General features: G+C 37.6%; 1 protein-coding gene across 1 annotated transcript in view; it reads left to right on the top strand.

The window, feature by feature from the left end:
• Nucleotides 1–25,012, top strand: part of LOC127649257 (receptor-type tyrosine-protein phosphatase F-like) — a 168,050-nt gene that overhangs the window by 95,508 nt on the left and 47,530 nt on the right. Inside the window, 8 exon segments of the mRNA XM_052134281.1 lie at nt 6,960–6,986; nt 14,795–14,912; nt 15,833–16,411; nt 19,808–19,905; nt 20,324–20,580; nt 24,357–24,376; nt 24,379–24,437; nt 24,610–24,837. Of these exon segments, the coding sequence (XP_051990241.1) occupies nt 6,960–6,986; nt 14,795–14,912; nt 15,833–16,411; nt 19,808–19,905; nt 20,324–20,580; nt 24,357–24,376; nt 24,379–24,437; nt 24,610–24,837 (1,386 nt within the window).

The following is a 25,012-nucleotide window of genomic DNA, read 5'->3' as shown; positions in this document are numbered from 1 at the left end:
TCTGCATTAAGGGTACTGAACGAACCTTAACCTAAATGGCTAAGCTCCATATTAACATTAACAGTTGGAGTTACCAACTGATTTGCTACCTATACAACGGAAACTCTCACCACAATACCACAACATTGTGATTTATTAATTTGTAGAGCCATTCATATGTTTATTTTACAATTATATCATTCTCTCAGATATGCGTGTGTGTGTGTGTGGGGGGGGGGGTATATATATATAACCATCAAAATTGTGTGACAGACAGCTAGTCGTTGACTGGTTTTGTTCATACAGCACATCTCAGCATTACTTGCTGAGAAAATTTGGTTGGGATTCTTGAAAATTCAAGTTACTTTGATTGTAGAATATGGTCGTCACACACTTTTTTCTAACCAAACACAAAACCGTGTATAAACAACCATATTTAGAACTCCAAAACAGGACTAACTGCTGTATTCTGCTGATGTGTGAAAATAGCCAAGTTGAACACAATATTTATCTCTTTCAAAACAATGCTGCTAAACCTTAGAATTATTTATTTCAGATGGCTCAATGGTTTCAGCTGGAAAACCAGTAAGTGCCTGTTTGTTCGTGGGTGGGATAAACAATTTATCGTTTCAAACAAGGGGAGACTGGGAACCCACACACTGCCCTCATTCTGGTTCTAAAATTAACCAAGAGACTAAGGGGGCTTTCACACTAGCACTTTTGGTGTGCACCCCGGTTCGAATGACGTCAGAGTTCGGTTCGTTTGGATGATGTGAACGCTGTCTTCCGAACTCGGGTGCGCACCCGCGAACCGTACTTGGGTCCGCTTAAAAAGGTGGTCTGGGGTACGGTTCATGTGAACTCCAGTACGGTTCGCTGCTGATATGAACGCAATCGAACCAAACCACGGAAGTGAACCGCTATTGATGACGTATAATGTGGTCGTCAGTCTCACACGCGTCACTTTCAAAATGAGCGGAAAGGGTTTACTTTCGTGCGTGCGTGCGTGTGTGTGTATATACTTACCTTGACGAAAAGCGGGATTGACGCACTACGCGCACTGCAAGCAGAGAGATGATTTCTGCTTGCCTTCGCAAAAATTGTCTTCGGCGGACAGCCCGCTGTCTTTTGAACGATTTCAGTATTTTTGCGGCAGACAGACGCTAAGTGTGTTTCTGTATCTTGATGTTGAAAACAAAACCAAAGGTTAATAAAAAGAAGAACAAATGTGAACCGAGCAAGTCTATTCATTGAATTTTGACGCCTTTTCATTTCGCGGTTATCAAGCAACACGATTACGCACCAGCTGCAGCTTGATGACGCAAGCGTACCGCGGTTCGGATACAGATATATAATGTGAACACAGTCCATCGGGGGCAGGGGGGAGGGGGGAGCAATCGAACTCGGGTTCGGAACAGGCAATCGAACCAAGTGTGAAAGCCCCCGAAGTTAACAGATCTATTCCACTGTGCCCTGAGTGCCGAGTAAGTGGCCATTGGAGTGGCCTGTCAACCTTTCCATGAAGCATCTACAATAATCAACACAAAAGTCTCCTACAATTACAGCTGTCAGTCTCTTCCACTATTTGTTTGTTATGTTGTTGCAGTAGTTGTGGGTGTGGGAGAGAAGGAGAGAGGAAATAACCAGGGTAGTGATCGGCGCTAAGGGTGGTTCAGCTTAGTGGTTTAAGACCTGAGGTGGTAACCAAAAGGTTGAGGTTCAAATCCAATATGTGGCGATTCGTAAGTTATCACCATTGCAAGCTTGAGCAAGGTATTAAAGGTGTATTCACACTGACAGAAATTAATCTCAGAAAAAATCAACACCTAAGCCTTTCCAACAGGGAATATTGCATCAGATTGCCATAGCTCTCGTTGAAAGTGTATGATTTCCGATTGCTTTGTCACTGCAAATCATTGTCAGTATGAACGCCTCTTTAACCTTAGATTTCTCCAGATGGATTGTACCCTTAATAAAGATGCACGGTGGGGCCTGGGTAGCTCAGCGAGTATTGACGCTTACTACCACCCCTGGAGTTGCGAGTTCGAATTCAGGGCATGCTGAGTGACTCCAGCCAGGTCTCTTAAGCAACCAAATTGGCCCGGTTGCTAGGTAGGGTAGGGTCACATGGGGTAACCTCCTCATGGTCGCTGTAACGTGTGGTTCTCGCTCTCTGTGGGCCGCATGGTGAGTTGTGCGTGGATTCCACGGAGAATAGCGTGAAGCCTCCTCCCACGCTACGTCTCTGTGGTAACGCCCTCAACAAGCCACGTGATGAAATACGCAGATTGACGATCTCGGATGCGGAGGCAACTGAGATTCGTCCTTCATCACCCGGATTGAGGCGAGTCACCACCACGATGACCTAGAGCGCATTGGGAATTGGGTATTCCAAATTTGGGAGAAAAAATATAAAGATGCCCTGTAAATTTAAGTTTAAATTTAAGGAATTCAGGAATTATTTATATAAATGTAAGATAAAAAAAGCACCAACAATCACTCTGACCTTGGTGACCCTAGTTCCAGATCAAGAAGAGAGAGGAGAGCCCTTTATTTCCCCTGACTAATAACAGGCTCTATCCAACAAACTCAGACTACCATTACTATTTTGAAATCCTCAGAAAATTGCTGCATTTGGCTTCAGCTGAAGAATCAGTTCTGGCCTAATTTTTTTGCTCTGTTGCTTTTAAATAAACTAGGCTAATTTATTCATCTGGCATTCAAAGAGAATGATTCTGAGATCATCATATTTTGATAGGAAAGACCTGTACATTGAACAAAGTTTAAAAGGCTAAAGTGCCATGCGGAAAAAACAACTCATTAAGCTAGCCGATAAGCGGCAAAATGTATCTCATTAACTTGAGCTTAAAGAGGTTGTTTGTGTTTATTAAAGCATACTCTTCGGGTGTGTATGTCGGGTGGGATTCAGTGGTTTTTGATGAAGCATTAAACCCTGATCATCACTGATGAACTGGAACTCTTGGCATTAAAAAGCTTGGCATTAGCTTTGCATTGCATAAGTTAAAGATATATGTATGAGCAGACCGAGGCAATGGTGGTGGCTTTGCCATACACTTGATAATACTCAATACCAGAGAGACTTGGGGCCAGTTGATCAAACAGTTCCGTCACTTTTGCGTGTGGTACATAACATAAAAAAAACCTGCATGTTAATCACTGACCCTTCTCAATCCCACTCAACCAAGGCACTATCAGTGCTGAAATGATAATTTTCATGTGGACTACTGACATTTATGGAACTGAGTACACGTGTTTGTGCGGGTCTCCATAAAATGACTTAATTTTACAATTGTTCATGTAAAAATCATTGTAACGATAATCGCATTCGCGTAATATCACGATATCCAATTATATCATCAACCCCCCTGCCGAGGGTCAGTGAATATTTTTGCTTTATTGATTTTGCTTTAAAAATTAAGTTCATTTATTGAAACACGAAAAACTATTCTAAACAAAAGACATTACTAAATTAAAATCGCACTTTAAACGAAACGAAAAAGCAATTAAAATAACAAAGTGATTAAAAAATCTTATATATAACCATCTCCCCAAATCCAAACATTTACCTCCAACATGCAAGCATCCGTCAATGACACCAGGTGAAAAATTACTAATAGCCTACAAATTAAGAACTAAAGACAATTATAAATGTAAAGATTATTATAATACTCATCATAATAAATAACCCTAATAAATTCCCTTATGTTCCCAAAAAATGCTGCCAAATGTGTGTTCTTATCGAATGTGTTTGTATTGTGTTTTGGTAATACAGTTAATGCTGCCTAAAGGTAATGAAATGGAACTCAATTTTAGGATCAAGGTGTCTTGTACTACTTTATGATTTAATCACTTTTGTCTATGTTTCTTTATTACAAAGGTACCTGTATATATTACTGAACCTGCAGAGTTGCGTTCACAATGCATAAGACTGAACTGCAACTCACAACACCTCATGAGATGATCGGAGATCATTTGCAGCATTCTCACAGACTACATTATTCTTGCAAACAGATTTCAGTCGAATAAAACAGAGAAAAAGGAGCAATAACTCTTTACATGCACTTGTTCCACGAGAGAGGCTCATGCTGCATGCCTCTGAACAAACAGTGAATCAGACACTAGCATTAATGGCTTTTCTTTTTTCTGTTCTTAAAAATATAATAATGTACAAAATTACTTGCACATGAAATACCTGCATTTGTACAAGGAGCTCGTGAACTAGATTGAGCCACATTGTACTTGGAGTGTGGCGGGCGCCATTTCACACCCTAGGCGCACATAAAAAATAACTAACGTTTGTAAAATCGCTCGTAGAAAATGCTCTTAACCGTTAACATCAGTAGTTATTGGCAAACGAGGCCCAGAACTTTGTACATGTCCGTATCTTGGAGAAGCACTTTCATTTCACTCGTGAATAGCAGAGCTCACTGCGTATACATCAAATCAGATGCCGATCTGTGGCTTTTCTTTCGTCTGTTCTTCAAAATATAAACACGTTTCGTCAAACGCACATCTTTTTTTCTAATTTATTGTCATATATCACCCTTATATCAGTCTTAAAGGTTGCCTTCCACAGTGGCTGCTACATCAGTAAAATACTCTGCATGCGAAATCCGCATTTGGCGGGTGATAATTTCTTGTTCTTCAGTAGACTGTATGACAAATTTGGGAGAAAGGAAATGTCATTGACTTCAAGCTTTGCAATCGCACCAACACTTTCTGCAGGAAAATTATCTCTAGAAAGTTTTAAAGCCTCCTGTGTTGGTGAATGGTGAGACACCCGGTGAGCCATTTGATTTTTATCAAAGAGCCACTTGTGGCTCGCGAGCCTTAGGTTCCCAACCCCTGCTCTACGCTTTCTACTCAACTTATCAGCATGACTTCAGCTCCACACTGTGAATCCAATGATGGTCGGTTGGGCATTTAGGAGCTGTGCCCAGGGTAAAGTCATTTTTATTGGACTTTAAGCCAGACATGCCCTGGGCTAACCTGGTAGGCACTCCTATACTGTCAGATGCATTTAAAAAAGTCCACAAGACTCCCACCCATTAGCAGCCAGCAGGCTTACAGCGGGCTAACAAAGTGTAGCATATGCCAAGTGTTAGTCTATAGGATCAGCCGTATGAAGTCTGTGCGTGGGAAGCGGTGTGGCTTGCATAGGAAACAGACTGAAATATTGCCCTCCATCTTTTGTGCTAATGATAATGTTATGCAATATACACAGATCAACATCATACAGAACTGTAGCTCCATCATGAGAAGCAATTATAGGACATGGATGAATGTTTGCAGAATGATCTAATATAGACAATTACAGTGCAGGCTTCTGAACACTGATATTGTGACGTGCTTCACTGCACTTTGCAGATTCTGAACTCGAAAGGAGCAATTTCCTTACTTTTTCTTTCTGAAGAGGAATGTCAACTTCGGTTGAGTTGGCTCCATGCTGGCTTCTCGGTCCAGGGAAGATTTGATGCCTGTGTGTGCATTTTTTATACAAAATTTCGGAGACAGTGGGAAACAGCACTGGTAAAGTTTGATGTCACTGAGCTGGCAGTGCAATAGGGGTAATGGGATTTCATGCTCAATGCCACCAAGGGAGTCGCACTAAGATATAGTTTTTCAATCCAGATGGGATTCACCTACAGTCCAAAAGATATTTTCATATACATCAATCCTGTATTTAAATGAAAAAACTCTCTAGAAAACCTGTTTAAAGGTGAAGTGTTAAATGTCTAGCAAACAGTATTGCACAAATGATTTAAAAAAGGTTGTCCAAACACTCCTCCCATCTGCCATTGTAAAATAAAAAACGGATAGTTCTACCCCCAAACTCATGCCCTTGGTTGAGTCAGTTTTGCTGCATTGTGCTGGTTAGGAGGCTCAAACACAAGGGGAATCAACCAACAAAGGCCTTACATATTGGTGTATTTGCCCTGATAGCACATGTACATCACCCAGATGTTTATTTGATGTGTGTTTACATCTGGAAGACATTTTTTTACATTGTTTGTTCTATAAGACTTTCCTCTCGGATGTCATAAGGACATTCAAGGGCTCAAGACATGGACTACAATGCTTGCAAATGCGACTAAAAATAAATAACTGGCAACTACAACTATTTAAAATGTAGTCTGAACACTTTTGGTGAGTTTATATGTGGTTTTGTCAGATGTCATCAGATGAACTCATTGCGTGCATCAACAAACACAGTGCAAGCTATGAGCCGATTCATGAACAAATGACTCTTTTGAATTCCCAAAAATCATACAAAAAAGATTCACAAAGTTTAAGTCACTTTCTCAGCGGATCATACTGTAAATCAGCCTTCTGTGCGTTAATAACTACTTTTTATAACATATAAAAAACGACATATATCACCCTTATAGAGATGCATGGTGTGGCATTTTCTGTGCAACACAAAAAAGTGTCAATGTGATAAAATTATGACAAAATTCATGATATGTGTGTAACCAGGCAGTGCATCTGTGAAAAATATTTTTTTTTTAAATTTGCATTGTACAATATTTCTGTCTGTATCTTATGTTGGGGTCTCTTATTGGTTTTATTATGAATGCAGCACAGGTAAGTGTCGACAAATTGCTATTTTTCTGTCCATGCAAAGACAAAAACCTATCACCAGTTGCAAATGATGCAATGTTTGTAATCTCTTTGTCCCACAGAGTGGCAGACTGAAGTACTTTGCCTTTGTTGGCAGAATACAACTGGTCCTTTTACCTGATATTATACTGCACTGTGTAGAAATACTGTATGAAATATTGCCATCATCCTCTACTCTTCTCTGTCTCTGTAGCTGAGCTACATTGCTGCATGTTACTGTTAACGCTGTAAGTTCATCTGTAGATGAGAGAAAAAAAGGTAGCCAAGCTTTTTTTCTCCCCAGTAGTGCCATCTCTGATTCATTTTCCCCCTCTCATCTGTCATGTGTTTTCCATCAGTGGAAAATGGAAGAGTCCACGGAATATGTGAGTAACTCAAGTGTGAGCGGGTGGTTTGCGGCATTGGGCCTGCGGGAATGCTCTGCGTTTGTGTGGTGTGTGTGTGTGTGTGCCTCTTCATCTATCGCTTTTTCTTCTCTCGCTTAACTTTTTTTGAATTGGAACTAACATTCTCCTTTGTTATTCTATCTAAGTAGGGATTCAAAGTTTGATTGAGCTTCTATGCGCCTTGTGTGAATATGGACCGTGCAGCTTGTAGAAAAGGGGAAAAATGGGGAAAAGAACACAATCAGCATCAAAGCTGACCTTTTGGCACCTTTTGAGCATTGTTGTAAACCTATTTCAAACTCTCTCACACACAGTGAACAGAACAGAATACATTTCAGCATTATTATGAAGGTCATCCACTAATGCACTGTATTTACTAATGGTAATGATGCAACATGCTCAAAAGGTCTGGCTCCTGAGTTTACATTTCACTGACAGTGTAATGACTGCACTAATGACTTTTAGCATAGCAAGTACCTGTTATTCAACCCCACACACAAACACACACGCACCAAATATGGAACACACAAATGAATCTTGTTCTCTAGAGCAATATTGCTGAATATTCCATGAAGAGCAGGTAAGTTTAGCATTTCCAAGATGCTTAGCCTCCACTCATATTGATTTCGAGAAGCACATGCAGAGGAGAATGCTTCGAGAGATGAAAGAGCTTTGTATGGAAACTGAGATGAGGTACAGGTTAATCCCAGTTATTAATGATGGAAGCTATAAGACACCCAGGTTAAATAAATAATTGCATTTATTAATACCAATAGTCACAATAAACAATTATTTTGCAAAGTAACATGAAATATTGATTTGAGATTAAATAATTTTTATTTGAGAAGAGGGTGATGAAATTGAACACAGCTACATTAAAAAGTTACTCAGACAAAAGTAAGATTTAAAGTTTAAATTTGAAATTGTTTAAATTAATTATATTTGCTAAGAATTCAATTAGTTCAATTGATGCCAACTCAAATTGACTGGCTTTGCCATTTTCCAGAATTTGTAAAGTTCATACTCATTCATTTTATTTAAATACTTCACATTCTGAATTATATTCTGAATTCATAATATGTACACTATTTAAATATTACTCAGTTCAGTTTGATGGAAATTTGTCATTCAATGAAAATTTGTTCATCTTAAAAATGTATTTTATATTTTTTATTTGAGAGTATGTTGGAAATTGGTTGCCTGAAGTTTAGCGGTCATTAAACTAAATAATTTGATCCCAAAATTCTGTGATTGACCAATCAAAATCAAGTATCCCATAGATTTTTGTAATAAATTACATTAACTCATACAGTACATCCAAAAATAATTACCATTGCTGTTCAGTATGCTCAAAGCAATCCTATTCATTTATCTGAAGACTAATATGATCAGTCTGTATTGTTAATTCTTTTAAATGTATAGTTGTATTTTTATAGTTGATTATTTGATTTGCTATTTAGGTTTTTTTGCAAGTGTCAATTCATTGTTAAACAACATAGAAAAGTATCAATCTGCTTGGCCCCTTTGTTGATGACTGAAGTGGGTTGGTGGTGGAAAGCTGTGGCTTTATATGTGCTGTAATGTGTTGAAAACCAGTAAATCCTGGATGGAAATAGAAAGCTGCAAATAACATTTGCTTTCAACACCGCTTGTATTTGTTTGTGTGGGCATGTGTGGTATGTGAGCATGCCTGTGTGTGTGTGTTTCTCGTTGTTCCAGAGTTTCCTCGATTCTTATATTTGCATGGAGAGCCCATTGCAGTTTGAGGCTTGGCTTGCGTTACCGTAATGCATCCTACATCAGAGATTCGAAACATTAAAAAAGTTCCAGAAATGGATGTACTTTAGTTACCGGTGTCATTTTCCCTCTGAGTGAAGCCTGACCCCATCTCTCAGTACACCCATCCCTGTGCCAGCAGATGAGCAGCCATCTCTCTGGAGCGCTGCATTTAGAGACTGCACCTGCTCTACTGCCACTGCGTGCTGGCACGTGCCTGGAACACGTTCAGTTTTGGCCAATCTGCTGCTCCATTCAGATCTCTCAATGTTTCTCTCCCATGATTCAGGGCTGTCTGTCTGGCAGCCTGTGTGCATGCAATAATAGGGAACTGAATTTCTTTAATATTGAATTCAGAAAAGAGTTTTACACATGACCTGTTGACATTGAACTTACCTTGAACTAGGGTTTTAAGGCTTTGCTTTGGGATCTAGTTACATTTACATTTACATTTATGCATTTGGCAGACGCTTTTATCCAAAGCGACTTACAGTGCACGTATTACAGGGACAATCCCCCCGGAGCAATCTGGAGTTAAGTGCCTTGCTCAAGGGCCCAACAGTGGCATCTTGGTGGTGCTGGGGCTTGAAAACCCCTGATCTTCTGGTCAGTAACCCTGAGCCTCAACCACTGAGCCACCACTGTCCCCTAGTTACTGAAGATGTGTGGGTGATCTTGTTTGCGTGCTAATCAAGGTCAGCCACAAATGTATTATCTTGTTTGATGTAATTACCAACAGAGGCGGTAACCTGTAACAAATGTATTTCGGCACAAACTATGGATATCATGGTACATTTTCATAAGGCGCCCCCCCCCCCCCATTCATAGGCTCTGCTGTGTAAATAACAGTGTTGGGGAGTAGCTACATGTAGTGATGCTACTAACTTAACTACATTTTTTAGTAGCTTGACAGTAGCTCAGCTGCTTTTAAAACAGAGTAGCTTTTCCAGTAGCAAACTACTTTTTTCAGCAAGTGGCGGTGTAACATGACCAAATGCTACATCATGTTGCCCAGATTATTACTTATAGCCTTTCTTATTGTGTAGAAGGAAGCCAAACTTTTACGTCCGACGATCTGTCAGCATATTTCCATCTGCTGATCAGAATCAGGTAGTATCGTCTTCTTTTGTAATGGCAGATCACAAACAACAATAGTGAATTACCGCCATCTACTGAGAGCTTATAACAGCTCACTTGGATAAGAAGAGATTGTCGGATTGTTATGTTAAGCGAGCAACCACAGTTTGTTTGTCTTTACAAGACGTACAGGAGCAGGTAAATCTGTAAATGATAAAAGAACACCATTTTATTCCTCTGTTACAAAGAATGTTTCAGACACTTTGTTCTTAATAGATCACTCAACAGCATATTTACCTTTACTATTTTAAATAAAATAATTCAAAAAGTTATTATTTCTTTTTGAGGGATTTTGTTTCTGATCTATATATGTTTATTTCGCTTCTCATCATCTGTGCGTTATTGGGAGCAGCGAGTGAATTATTATTATTATATTATTTATACCCCGCGACCCTGTACACAGGATAAGCGGTTGACGATGGATGGATGGATGGATATTATTTATAAATATACAATATAAATTATTATAATATTATAAAATAATTACTATCATGCAGAACTATTTGATTTCTCCATTTCTTAGCATTTAATTAACTATTATTTTCATGTAAAATAAATAAAATTATTGGTAAAAGAATTTATGCCATGTATTATTATGCAACATTCTAGGATGACCGTCTGTCCACTTTTTTGGACCTGAACAAAGCCAACAAATATTTGTAAAGCAAACTCTGTATGTGTCCTGTAAAGCTACCACTTGCATGTCAATGGCAAAAAAGTCAGAAAATACAATGATCATGAGCCCAGGAGAGGGGAGAAACAAGCCCTGAGTCTTTATTCACATATTATCCACACTAAATATTATGTGACAAGAATAAAAAATGCCAGCCCAAGGAGAGTTTGACATAAAACTGTGATCTTTAGGGAAGTAGGATACGCCTGGCCACAGCAGGACTGAAAAGTGTGAAGTATAGTTTGAAAATATTTTTTTTTAATGGCGTCTGATCTGTTTTTATTTTATACTGTTGTATATTATTTTATGGCCATTTATTAATTGTATTAATGTTACTATTCTTTAAATGTATTAAATACATGTAATATATTTAATTAAACACATTAGATGTATTTAATACATTAATTAATACATTTAATTAGTGTAAATTTTGTTATTAATATTATTGGTTTGATGGTAACATTAAAAAATATATTGCCTCATTAAGAAGCTTCCATGCAGCTGCATGGAAGCTTCTTAATGAGGCAATATATTTTTTAATGTTGTACTGCAAGTTAGCTACACTACAAGTTACTATCAAAAGCTAGCTTCCATGTAGCTAGCTGCATGGAAGCTAGCTTTTGATAGTAACTTGTAGTGTAGCTAACTACTTTTCAAAAGAGTAGCTTGACTGTAGCTTAACTACTTAAAATTATGAGTAGCTTGTCAAACTACAGTTTCAAAGTAGTTTCCCAAACACTGGTAAATTATTCCATAAATTGTATAGAATTCCATCAAACACATAGCCTTCTAGAAAAACAACTTTCTCAGTGTCAAACCCATATCTAAGAAAAGAACACAACATCTGTAGTCTCATGAAACTATCCTCCGAACGCTTTATTAAAGAGACACAGAAATAGGCATGCTTAATTACACAATTTTTAGACCTTCTCTTTTCATCAAAGGTGAGAAACTCTTTATTTTTTTTCACCTCAGGTTCTATTCAGAGTTAGCAGCAATGCATGATGGAATTTACCTGCTCCATTCACTGATGACATTGATTATGGCTTGACAGCAGCGAGACTCGCTGGTGTCAGGGAGTGGCATCTGTGGACCTCTGTGTTATTTATTCTAGCAATCAGCCATGTTGAAGGTTGGCGTCAGCTGCCAGCTCACTAATGAAGTGTGACTGTGTGCAGTGTGTATAGGAAACACATACCCATTAACCCCTTTTGCTTACAATAAAGCTTCAATCTAAACTCTAACATGCTAAACATCAAAACATTAAAATTTAATTATAAGAAAGGCATAATGTACACACCCAAGTCTGATCAGCCTGTGGTGGGCCTGCCTCAGCAGAGGGTGTATTGTGAGTAAAAGGCTGAAACACCCAAGGACGCTGAGATACACAACTGAAGATGTGGCCCAAATAACAATTTAAATGTGATTTAAGTGATTGTAGCACCTAGTCCTGCTAACTACTCTAACATGCTAAGCATCAAAACATTAAAATATAATTGTAAGGCATAATGTACCGTTTGCCAGTCATAGTTGTAAAATAAACCCAGACAAGGTGGAGACTTGCATCACACTAAAGGGATTTAGTTTGGCACTAATGTTGCAGAAATTACTTCCATCAGCTTTAAGTTCACAATCACAATATTATGCATGAAGAAAGATACCACAGTTAAATGAGAAACATGAAAGTAGTACAGTTATGTAGGAAATCAGTTGCCTAGGGCAACAGTCAATAATACAGTTTAGTGATCTTTATTCAAGAACATTTTAATGCAGAATGTCTTATATTATCTGCTTCCAATATCTGCCTAAAAAGCCAATGTTGTAATGTGAGTAATAATTGACGGCGGACCATTGATTTATTGAAAAATAATGCACAACCGAGGTACCCTAGGTAAGAGTGCAGTCATGGAAAATGGTCTGCACTTATATAGTGCCTATTTTTTTTAACCTTAGAGGTTACCAAAGCGCTTTACACTGTGTCCCATTCACACTCACACTCATACACCAATGGGGCAGAGCTGCCATGCAAGGCGCTAGCCTGCCATTGGGAGCAACTTGGGGCCATGTCGCGAAGCAGAGAAATTGTTTGTAATTTTTATCCGATTTCCATAGCCAGTGTGTTTGTTCAATTCGGCTAAATTGCTATGGAATGCTGTACGGTAAAGTTATATGAAAAGTTATCACCCTAGAACGTCTGTCTACCAATCAGAATCGATCATTCAACAGCGCTGTTGTATAAAAATAATTATATCAATATTATTGCTACCTATATATTCATTTGAGCATCCCTAAATAACACTGATACATGTACATTTGATAATACATGTTCCCTTGACTCCCTATGGAGTTAAAGCAAAAATGTTGACTTTGAGTGGCTTTTTTTTTATTGCTGATAATAAAAAAAAAAGATCTTGATCTAGTGTATTAATCACGGAATTGTTTCTACTCTCCTACATAGATATGCTTCTGTTCTCTGGAAATGCAAGTCCCCTTGTAGAATTTCCAAACATTTATAAGAGCACTTTTTAAGATGGAGAAAATAACGAAATGCTATTGCTTTTATAAAAAGTAAATTTGTGTGATTAAAGTAATGAATAAATGCTCAAACTTAAAAGGTTATTTAATTTTTATCCAATCATTTACATTTTATCTCGTGTTCTGCCTCTTTAGGGCTTTTGCGGGTGAGAACCAAATCAAGCAATCTTTTTTTAAAAAGAGAAAGTTGTGAAACAGATCGGTATATAATATCATTAAAACATTGAGCCTTAATTGTTGAAGAAAGGCAGTTAAGCCATTCTAATATGGCTAATAAGATGCTATTTAAAATGCTATTTAAAGGATTTAATTTACGTGATGTGTGGGAGATTAGGTGTTTTTTGTATGTGAGGTGGGGGAACGTATCTTATATTATGACCTTGTTTGTTTTTGTGTTTGTGTTGCTAAATACAGTACATACAATTTAATTATTGTACGAGTTTGGTTTCTTTTGTAAAAATGTGTTTGATATTCTTATGGCTTATTCATTTTGAAAGAGGAATGAATAGCAGTGAATTAATCAAATTCAAATATTAATTTTGATTAATTAATTAATTAATTCAGGTTGTATGCTTTTCTGTGTGTGGCCCGGTACCTGATTGATTTGAAAGTGCATTAGAGAAATGTGTTTTATTGATACAAAGCCATGTTAATACACTTCTGGCATATTGAGTGGAGACATTCAAGAATATGGATTGTTTCAAACACTATGACACTAGTCAATAAAAGTAATATATCTTAACCCTAATTAAGAGAGAGAGAGAGTGTGTGTGTGTGCTTGCGTACACGTGTTTGTGTGTGCTGTTTTAAAGGTTCTTTCAGTTTCTTTCTTTTGGTTGTGTTGTTTTGTTCAGATACTCACACAGGTTGCTTTTTGATGGCTACTAGGTGTGTCAGTGTTGTGCTTTGCATCAGCTAGGCTAATTAATACACACATCCTTCCTAAAAAGACCAGCTTAGACAAGTATTCATTTCCATGTTGGTTTGGTGCTGGTCTAGCTGATGGACAAGACAACTTGCTCACCAGAAAAGCACTTTAAAAGTACTTTCTAAAAAGCTGGTGGACCTTGCTGGTTAAGCTAGTTAAGCAGCTTGGTGGGAACACCACCGTCCTAAACATAACATACTGTATGCTGGTCTTTTCAGTATAGGGATTACCTGGTGCACATGTTGGTAAAGTGGTTCTTGAAGGACAGCTTTCTGTTAAAATTTTAGGAGTACCTTTGAAACTCTGCTCCAAAAAAAAAGAGTTTCAACAAACTCAAATATAAAAACAGAAAAGAGGATAGCTATCCTGCTATAAGATTATTGGCTAGGTTCCTTTGAGTCCTCGTAAAACTGGTGTAAAGCAAGAACATTGACACAAATGGTACAGCTGATTTGGTTCCTCTCAGTTTGACTTGGAAGAGCTCCTTGTAGAAGGAGCTTTTCAAAGCTTTCTGAAGTTCAAGTTTCTAGCACTGGATAAACATTGAATCTGCATTGTAAAACGAAATGTGTGCCATGTGGTTTTAAAACGAGGAGGGTGGAAAAGTTAAGGGTTGTTGAGTGTGATTTATTGAAGGTTATGCTATATGTTTAGTGTATGGCAGTGGGATGGCACAAGGGCGTCTCTAGTTAGGGCTGTCTTTACATCTTTCGGGATCATGCTGTTTCTGTTTAACAGGAGGCCGTCATCACCGGACTTATTTCAGAGACCTCTTACTCTGTTACTGTGGCAGCATATACAACCAAGGGTGATGGAGCACGCAGCAAAGCCAAAGTCATCACCACCACCGGAGCAGGTATATATTCAACCACAAAGGCAATATGAAACCAATAATGACCATATTTCTTAATGCATGTTCCTGGACTCATAGAGCACAACAGTTATGTTCCGGAAGTAAAAATCCCATTAATGTTTTCCATAGGGGAACTGCTTCATCTGAAGCCACCAATTCATGTAATTTCAACTTTGTTTGTAAATAATCATGTTTAATAGTTGAGCACCTGGTGAAGAACTACACGATCCATGATCCTGAATATAATAATCCCCTAATCAGAGAGTCGTGTCAAACAAACCACAGCAAAAGAGCTCAGCAGCGAACGGCGAATGATGCAATGTTGTCTACCTATACTCTCAAACTACTTGTAATTTTTTTTATATTTTGCAGAAAGCTTAATATTTTTTTTTTATATTTATACTCAACAATGTTAAATCAATAGTTTTATATTTTCTATTGTTTTTATTTTGATCATGTCATTCACAATGCTTCATGGGATTGTAGTTCATTCCCTATTGAAAACATTAAAGTCCCAGTGAAGTATATGGATAAAATCAAGTCCCTGTCCTACATTTATTTTTTCTTATTTGAATATCCTGTTGGAAATGAGTCACTTTACTGAAGTAAAGTGAAGTGGATTTACACAAGTGAATTTGATTTTCCATTTTTTACAAAAAATTATACCAGAAAAATCCTGTATTTTCCTTAGAACCACATACCATATTGGAGTCATCCCTCTTAGTGTTGTTTAACAGAATAAGAGGATGCTTTTTGACATTTAGGATGTTCAGGAGGTCATTGCTTGTAATTTAAAGAAATATAATAGTTGGGATCAGGTATAAAGGGAAAACTACTTTTCAGGCCAGTGGTTTGATGTCTAATGGTGGTGTGCGATAAGAGGTCTTGCAAAATAACCTCCTTTTCCACTCTGTCCCCTACAGTGCCTGGCATGCCCACCATGATCATCAGCACCACTATCGGCAACACAGCTCTGATCCAGTGGCAGCCTCCTAAGGAGATGGTGGGTGAGTTGATTGGCTACCGACTGCGGTATAAGCATCTGGAAGAAGATACTTATGAAGTCCGTGAGTTTGCAAGTTCAGATGACCACCACACCGCCACAGACCTGCACAAGGGCGCCACCTACAGCTTTCACCTGAGCGCCAGGAACAGGGCGGGTGTCGGAGAAGAGTACATCAAAGAGATCAGCACTCCAGAGGATGTGCCCAGTGGGTTCCCGCTCAATCTGCGCGTTGTTGGCCTGACCACCTCCACTACCCGTCTGGCCTGGGACCCCCCTGCCATGTCTGAGCGAAACGGCCGAATCACGCATTATATAATTGTTTACCGTGACATCAACAGCAAGCAGCACAGCACCAACCATACCTCTGACACCCAGATGACCATCCAGGGGCTTCGGCCAGACACCACCTATGATATCCGCGTACAAGCCTTCACCAGCAAGGGAGGGGGTCCCATTAGCCCCAGCATCCAGAGCAGGACCATGTCTACGTCACCTGGTTAGTGTTTAGACTGCTTGGCTTACTGCCAAAGGGGAAAAAAAACTAAAGCTAAAAAGAATATTTGCCAATGGGTAAAGAAAATACAATTTAATTTAAAAATTAAATATACGTGTGTGTGTATATATATATATATATATATATATATATATTAGGGCTGTCAATTTAACGCATTAATTCAGTGTGATTAATTGTACAAAAATGAACGAGTTAAAAAAATGTACGCAATTAATCGCACTTCCCCCGGACCATAATAAGGAAGATTCCTGAGAAATATAAGCTTGTAGTACCACCTGTTTACTCCAGAGGGCAGTAAGTGAAGATTCAGCTGTATGAGCAATGCGCAGTTTATACAGTGAAGAAAACATTTCAGTAGGCAGAATAACACAAACATGCGCAAAACACTTGAAGGAGCGCAAATCTGAACTAAGGGATCTCAAGATGTGTTTAAAGATTGAGTATTAAACTATATTTAACTTGACACAGTGACCTAAACATTTGATGTTTATGATGCAATGCACCCGAGATGCTACACAAGCATGTCTGACGCTGGGTGTGGCTGGACTTCCAAAATTTAGAAGTTAGCCATAAATATTTAATCACGAATAAAATCAAAGAAATTTCCTTCAAACATATTTATAAGTACTACCTCACTAATTATTTTCTTGTAGAGAGATTTAATTGTGATGTCGATATATTCTGTACATTTTGTGGTATGCAGGCGGAAAATTTATTTTGGAGTTGTCCCTACTCATCTTGTTTTTGGTCTGATGTCTGCAAGATTATTAGAGATCATATCATTCCCAACTTTCAAATTTGTTTTGAAAATGTTTTATTTTTTATTTTTTTTTTAGCTATGATATGTCTCTTCATAAGGAATATTATTTGATTAATGTTCTGCTTTTGTGTAAAAGTTTTGTAAGCATTAATACAAAAAATTTAAAAAATGTCTGACGCAGGTGTAAATTGACGGCTCTTAAACAAGCCCTCATAATAAATCTCAAAAAGATTGACAATTTCACTTGTGAAATGGATTGTTGTGAACTGTGTGCCAATGATTGTCTTATGATCAATAATATGGTAGTAAACAATACATTGTATTCTAAAGCTGCTTTTTGTATTGTCTTATCAATGATTAACTCTTCTGCCACAAGAATGTAATGCATTTTAATTTAATTTTTTATTATATATATATAATTTTTAAATATTTAAAGATAACTATGTATAATTATATATTGATCTAAATATGTATAATCATTATATATTGAATAATCTTTATATGAGGGGCTTTCTCAGCAAATATTTGTAAATGTGATTTAATTAATCGGGACACCATGTAATTAATTCGATTAAAAATTTGTATCGATTGACAGCCCTAATAGATATATATATATATATATATATATATATATATATATATATATATATATATATATATATATTATTATTTTTTATACTAACATTTTCTAAACACATACAGAAATCCCACTTTTATCCCTATGTGTAGAGCACGGTGTTATTTATTATTGTCATTTGAAGTTAGCCCACACACATAATTATAATGCACCGTAACATAATTTAAGTTCACCTTATGGCACAATTTTTAGCATGTAATGCACACACATACGTACACACTGATGTTCCACAAAACACCACCTGGGTTTTTTCCACATGAACTTGTCCACTTCCATCACAACACATTTAGAATTTGAAATTGCTGTCCTCTGTCCATTGAAGAAAGCAATGTGCTTAAACAGCTGCTCCCTTTGTTGGTCTAGCTTTTAACTCACTTTGCAAATTTTTTTAAAATGCAAATTTTATAAAATTATATCTTTTGTTTTGCAATTCAGTGTGTGGTTAACAACTTTTGATTTTTGTCCTCTGTTAAGTTACAGCAGTTGTGGTCACAGACAAATCACCAAATAAACAATAAATGTTATGTTGCAGCATAATACACTTGACATGCCGCAACCGATTTTCCACACTCGTATTAACACCATGATAAATGTGCTTTCTTACAATGCAATATTAAAAATCCAATTACCTCACATTGGGGGTCTATTTTAAGGCAAACAGAGACATTTTCCAATTGAAGTTTACTTGATATTCAAATGTTCAAGTGGGCTTAAAAGCTGTCCTTTTAGTTTATAACAGCTTCTCAGCAGGGTTTCTAGAGTTTTGAGGTTTCCTTTCAGTAGAGGAGGTGCAGAAAGTAGGGCAATTACCATTTTTGGAATCGTTAGAAGTTAAAGGGTCTGTTTGGAGCTGCATCAATAATGGAAGATATTTGCCAGTTTCCAAAAAAAAAAAAAATACAGATGTATTGATTTCTTTATTTAAAAATAATATGAAATATTTAATTGTGAAATAAACATTTAGGGGCAGATTCACAATTTGCCAGCTAAAAGCGCTGTTTTTTTGCACACTCTAACTGCACTCGTTTAACTCCCGATTCACTACTGGAATTCTGCAGATCAGGCAACGGTGCAAACACACCCAAACATCATTGCTGAACGCAATTTGTGCGTGCAATTCTGATTTTGCAGTCCGATTCTGAGCGTAATATTGCAGAGGATGCCACAGACCACCATATTTGACCCACCCTGACGGAACTGAACAGCAGCATATTGATCCAAACACCTCGATTATCTCTTAAACATGCAGAACGTGCTCTTGATGACACCATACATCTGGATATACCATACGCCAGTTTATAATGCTCTTCAACATTATTTGATTAATTAAAAAAAAAAGGATCAGTTGAAAGGATCAATTGAAAATGTTCACAAACATCTCTTTTACTAGATATCAAACATCCATCCCCACGGCCACCACCATTGTGTACTTGAGCAAGGCACTTAATTCCAGGTTGCTTCAGGGGGATTGTCCCTGTAATAAGTGCATTGTAAGTCGCTATGGATAAAAGCATTTGCCAAATGCGTAAATGTATCCACCTATTTACATTTGCCGGTAATAGCGCAATGTACATTTTTTTTGTTTTTTGAATGAAGCGCAGTCTTTAATGAGCCTAATTTACATAGAAATGAGGCGTGTTTGCATGGAAAGGAATGACAGTGACTTTGTTTAAATATTGAAGAAGCAGTGCAATTTCAGCACAGATTACGCCCACTAAACGTGACTGTGAGTGGTTAGTGAATAAGACGCAGGTATTTGTGCTAAAATACCATGCACAAATGTGCCGCAACTGTTTAGTGAATCTGACACTTTTTATATCAGTGACGTTCAAATAATGACAACAGGAAGTCATATCTTCTGTAAACAATCTGTTTATATTCCATTGTATTAGCTCTGTTAGTTTAATTGAAAATTCATTTGCATAATTTAAACAGATTTCTATATAAATATGTTTATGAAATCCCTGTTTCTGTCCAATAGCATTTGCCACAAGTTTTGGTGTTAAAGCTGTGATGAAAACGTCAGTCCTTCTCACCTGGGAGGTTCCAGAAAACTACAAATCCCAAGTGCCTTTTAAGGTGAGACCTCCCTAAAGTACATCCACACTTAAACTGGGCTAATTTAGAGATGCTACACACGTTAAAAGATATAAATCTCAAACAGTTTTGGAGGAAGAAGTATAATCCTTTAATTCTAGAATCTAATTCTTATACGCATGTTTAGACTTCAACAGCTGTCAACTTGCAGAGAGAGAGTGTGTGTGTGTGTGTGTGTGTGTGTGTGTGTGTGTGTGTGTGTGTACGCACGCGCGTGCGTAATGTCCAAAAAACAGCACACAATTTCCATCCCTACAAGCCATGGCCTGTTTATGCTATCAAACTCTGTATGTTGGGTTTGTTTAAATGAAACGGAATGAAAAGTACTAACAAAGTTACTAACGAATGTTAGAATTGGTGAGCTGTGCAACCCGTGAATGTGAACTTCCTCCTCCTGTAGATCCTGTATAACCAGCAGAGCGTGGAGGTGCAGGGCAACCTAAAGAGGAAGCTAATCACGAGACTGCAGCCGGATACGGATTACTCCTTCGTGCTGATGAGTCGAGGGAACAGTGCTGGTGGCCTGCAGCAGCAAGTCTCAATTCGCACCGCGCCAGACCTGCTAAAGACCAAACCAGCCCTGTTCAAACCAGACCAGACCAGCACCGGTAAACTTGACATCAACATGCCTAAGGTGCCCACAACAGCTCCTGTCAGGTCAGTACTCCATGAATCCGACAAGCAGAATCAGACTGTGCCATACCACAAATCTGTTAATCTCAAACAATTATCAAAACAACTGGTCACACTTTATATAATTTTGAACATTAAAATACATACAATGTATTTACCTTGTAACTACATGTTGTTCTACAAAATACTCAAGATTCACATTTGCTGCTACTGAGGTTTCGGTACTGGTAGGTTTAGGACTAGGCTTAAGGTTGGGGTTAGAGTTAGGTTTTAGGTAAGGGTTGGGTTAGGTTTAGGGTTGGAGGTAAGGGTTAACAGTGTAACTACAAATGTAATTAAATGCAGGTTTTTAAATATAATTACAATGCAACCACGTATTTACTGTACATATGAAGTACATTGCGTCAAATACTTAAGGACATAGTAGTTAAAGACACTTAATATACAGTGAGATTAAACATCCTTAAAACATTTACTAGTGAAGCACAATGACACGATGGATTAAGTCTTGTTTTCAGGGAAATCAAACAAAATTCAGTGAGGGTATGCTTAAACGAAGAAAAAAATATATATATATCAAGGTTTCCACAGTCATGACTCCAGGACTGGGAAAAGTCAAGGCAATTAACAAAATCTTAATAGTTGTGGAAATTTCTTTAGTGCATATAAATTATTCTTTCTCTCTGCTCTAATATAAAATATGTATATTTATCACCTAAATGTGGCTTTTTGTAGACCTTGACCTTGTGTTGAGTAGAACTTACCCGCAAGCCATAATAATGTCTGATTGTGAGTGAATCCTCCTTTTGAGTCGGTTCTTTTCAGTTAAGTTGTCGAAATGGTTCACAAATTGGTCTGAATCAAAATAATTTTTAAAAATCAGTTTCCATAATTCACAAGCAACTCTGAAAATCATGGCAAAGTCATGGAAATCCGTGGGTCCTAAAGGGTGGAAACCCTAAATATGTAAGTAACTGTTGTTTTAAATATACACCTCAATATTTTGTTAGAACAATATCTAGTTTAAGATAACAATTTAGAGAACTATTTGAGAGAATTATTTGCTAGTAGAGTAGGAAAAAACTCATTTTTGTTGCCTCACTGGCAAATACTCCAGGGTTTCCACCCTTTTTTTTCCCTTTTCAAGTCATTTTTGATTTCTGGGAAAAAATAAAATAAAATCATCTTGATTCAGACTGATTCATTAATGAATCATTCTGCCATTTGTGAACCATTTGACCAATTAACTGCAAAATAAATCAGTCATCGCTATGGCTTGTAAGCAAATTAAACTCTACACAAAGTCTAAGCAAGAGCAATATAAAGGTCTTGAAATATGTTATAGCAGAGTGAAGCTAGAAAAAGTTGTATTGACTAAAGAAATTTCAATGGAAACTTTTCTTTTTCTTTCCCAATCCTTGAAAACGCATGTTTATATTTCCCTGTTGTTTCCAGGTTTGAGTTAGTTTCATTTTTTAAGCATAAAACAAGACTTTACATCTAGTGTCGTTTTTCTTCACAATAACTATATCTTGTTTTATGGATGTTTTGATATCTATACTGGACAACAAGACATATGGAGTAAGAAAATAGAATGCACATTATATTATATAGCTGCTGGACTGCTGACCTCATAAATCCATATGCATACAGTAAGGCTGCCCAAAATATCGTCTGCAGGCCTGTTCAGGTTAGTGACGCCACGCTTTTCCATTCTGCAATATAGCTCACACACCATTACCATGCAATTATTCCCTCCCAACACTTGAACGCTCAAACAGAATCTACCCACCTCAGCAAACAACCTTCCTGCCAACGCTGCACATTCCAGCTGCTTTTTAAACCCATGCTAACGTCATCCTAATGTATTTCAGCTTTAAAATTGACCTTCTGAATGAAAGTGCTGGATTTTTCGAACTACCAGAAGGTCCTTGCCAGTCTAAAGTGACATCGGCATGTTTTTGCGCTAGTCTACATTGAGCTGTGTGCTAAAGGATAAGGTGTGAAGGAACGCTTTGAAATCAATAAACGGGGAGTGTGCTGCCAGACAGACTGTTCTATGTCTTTGCTGAGGGGAAAGATATATCTGAAGCTTTTGGTTTAAGACCACTTAAAGTTCAGCCTGTCATAACGGAGGATATGGACACATTGTGCTCCTAGAAAGCAGACATACTACTCTGTTTGACATGTTCTTCTGAGACTAAGAGCCCATCTTTACAGCTAAGTGCTCTTCACAAGAGCTCCTGTATTTGGTGGAGGCCCTTTGTTTATCATACTGCTAAAAGGTGTCATGATAATTTATGCATGAGAACGGGCTCTTATGTTTATATGCAATTTTCAACACTTAATTTTTCATGAATGAAGAGGAAATGGAGGAAAAGAGGAGATTGTTTTTTTGTTTTGTGAGTCTGCATTTTATAACAAAATTGCAACCTAAGATGCATTTATTTTAAAGAAATGTAGCACAAACACACATTTTTTTTTAAGCATAACTTTTAACAAAAAAAAAGATGTAGATGTATTTCAGTATCCATCCTGTTATTTGACACTTTCACTCATTGATTAAAGTAATCATGGCTGACTGTGAATACTACATTTCTACAATGCCTTCTGAAACTGAAAACTTTCATATAAATGAAGCTGCATCCAAGCTGCTAGGTGTCAGTGCAAGTCCAAGATGACACAAAGACAAATATTTACCGAGTGCACCTTTAAGTGTCCAAATGTTTTTTGGGGCCACTGAATGTTGCTTGTGAGTCATGCTTTTCCACAGCCAATTATGTTCCCTGAAAAGAAATAAAACAAATTTGTGACTGAACCACAAAACCAGTGAATTTCTTCTCTGACTCCTTGGCCTTTGACAAAATCAGGACTGGTGCTGTGTGGTTAAAAAAAAAAATCCTGCACACCTTGTTGCCAATCTCAGGAGAAGAACAGTGCTGTGCTCCAGAGTGCCGTTTTTGATTGGTAAAAAGATTACCAGAATGTTGAGAACGAGAAAGTCTTGGAGAAGATTGGCATTTGGAGTGCCGCTGATTGATGTGGGATTTCTTGTAAGACACAGTGCTTCACTCTTTAGTAATGGTGGAGCTCTGAAGCACAGGGAGAAATGGAAGTGTTTTTCTTAGAGCTGATATAAAAAATGGCTCTCGTATAAGACTCAAGCCAAAATAAAATCTCAGTCTTAGCCATATTATTAGATCCCTTTGCCACTCTCCTGAAGATATGCTTGTCCATACCACAAGATGCTTGAAAGATTAAACAGTAGTGTTCAAATTATTAACTGAAGCTATTACCTGGAATACAAATCATCGTTTTTTTTTACACACACACACACATACACCTTAAGCGAAGTGTGATTAAAAAATCACCACATACTTTGGTGTCTTGTGTGAGGGCCGGTTCATTTTAGTTGGTGCCAGGGGGTTTTTCACTACACAGAGAAGGTTAGCAAAGGGCAATATTTTTTAAACAGTTTTTGTTTTGATGTTTATGGACTGACCCCATTCACTTCCATGGTAAGCCCCTTACTGTAACAGTGATTCCCCCCCCCCCCTTTTAAAAATTAATGATGGGACTTTTTGTAATAACATTATGCTATAAATACTTTCGGGTTAAGCTTAACTTGTATTAAACCTGGAATATTATTTAAGTACACCATTTAATGGCTTCCTATTTCATTTCTCTTAAAAGTTTAAAAATTTGCATTAAAAGCCTTAAAATGTCTTACTCCCTTAAACATGAAGATTCCCTTTGAGACCAGTAAAGGTGTATGCTAATATTATTGCTTTCTGTTATAGTTGGTACTACATTGTGGTCGTGCGGTATCTCTTACATCTTCACGAAAGTGGGGGAACCCTGATGAAATGGAGCTTGATGAGGTGAGTTTTTTTTTAAAATATATATACTATTAGTTTTTTTATGTTGTTGTTAGCATGTACTATTGTAAATATAATAATAATAGACCACAGTGATTCGTTTCAAGTTTATCATTTTAAAAAATGTTCCATGCAACACAAAGTCTGAATACAATTCTCTGAATTCTCTTCCCAGCTTCTTGAGACTAGTGAGGGAGCTCTGATCAGGAGACGACGTCATGCAGACACCATTAGGCCATACATCACCGCTAAGCTTGCTTCCCTTCCAGAAACCTTCACTCTGGGTGACGAGAAGATGTACAACGGTTTTTACAATCGTCCTGTTCCTAACAACCAGCCCTACCTTTGCTTTGTCATGGCTGAACTCAAGGACCAGTACCCTGTCACCGGCAATGAGAAGCAGGTACATAAGTTTGCTTGAAGAGCTCAGTCTTAATTCTTTACCCACTTCAAAACACCATTTAAATATCCTACCTGTAATGTACATGCACCATCTCCAACTCACAACGAGCATGCGCAATTCACTATGTAAAGGGACTGCAAAGTCGTTTAATACATTTTGGGTTAACAGATCACAT

Source organism: Xyrauchen texanus, chromosome 9 (assembly GCF_025860055.1).
Source record: "Xyrauchen texanus isolate HMW12.3.18 chromosome 9, RBS_HiC_50CHRs, whole genome shotgun sequence".
Classification (NCBI taxonomy): domain Eukaryota; kingdom Metazoa; phylum Chordata; class Actinopteri; order Cypriniformes; family Catostomidae; genus Xyrauchen; species Xyrauchen texanus.
This window is presented reverse-complemented; position numbering and strand designations above follow the sequence as displayed.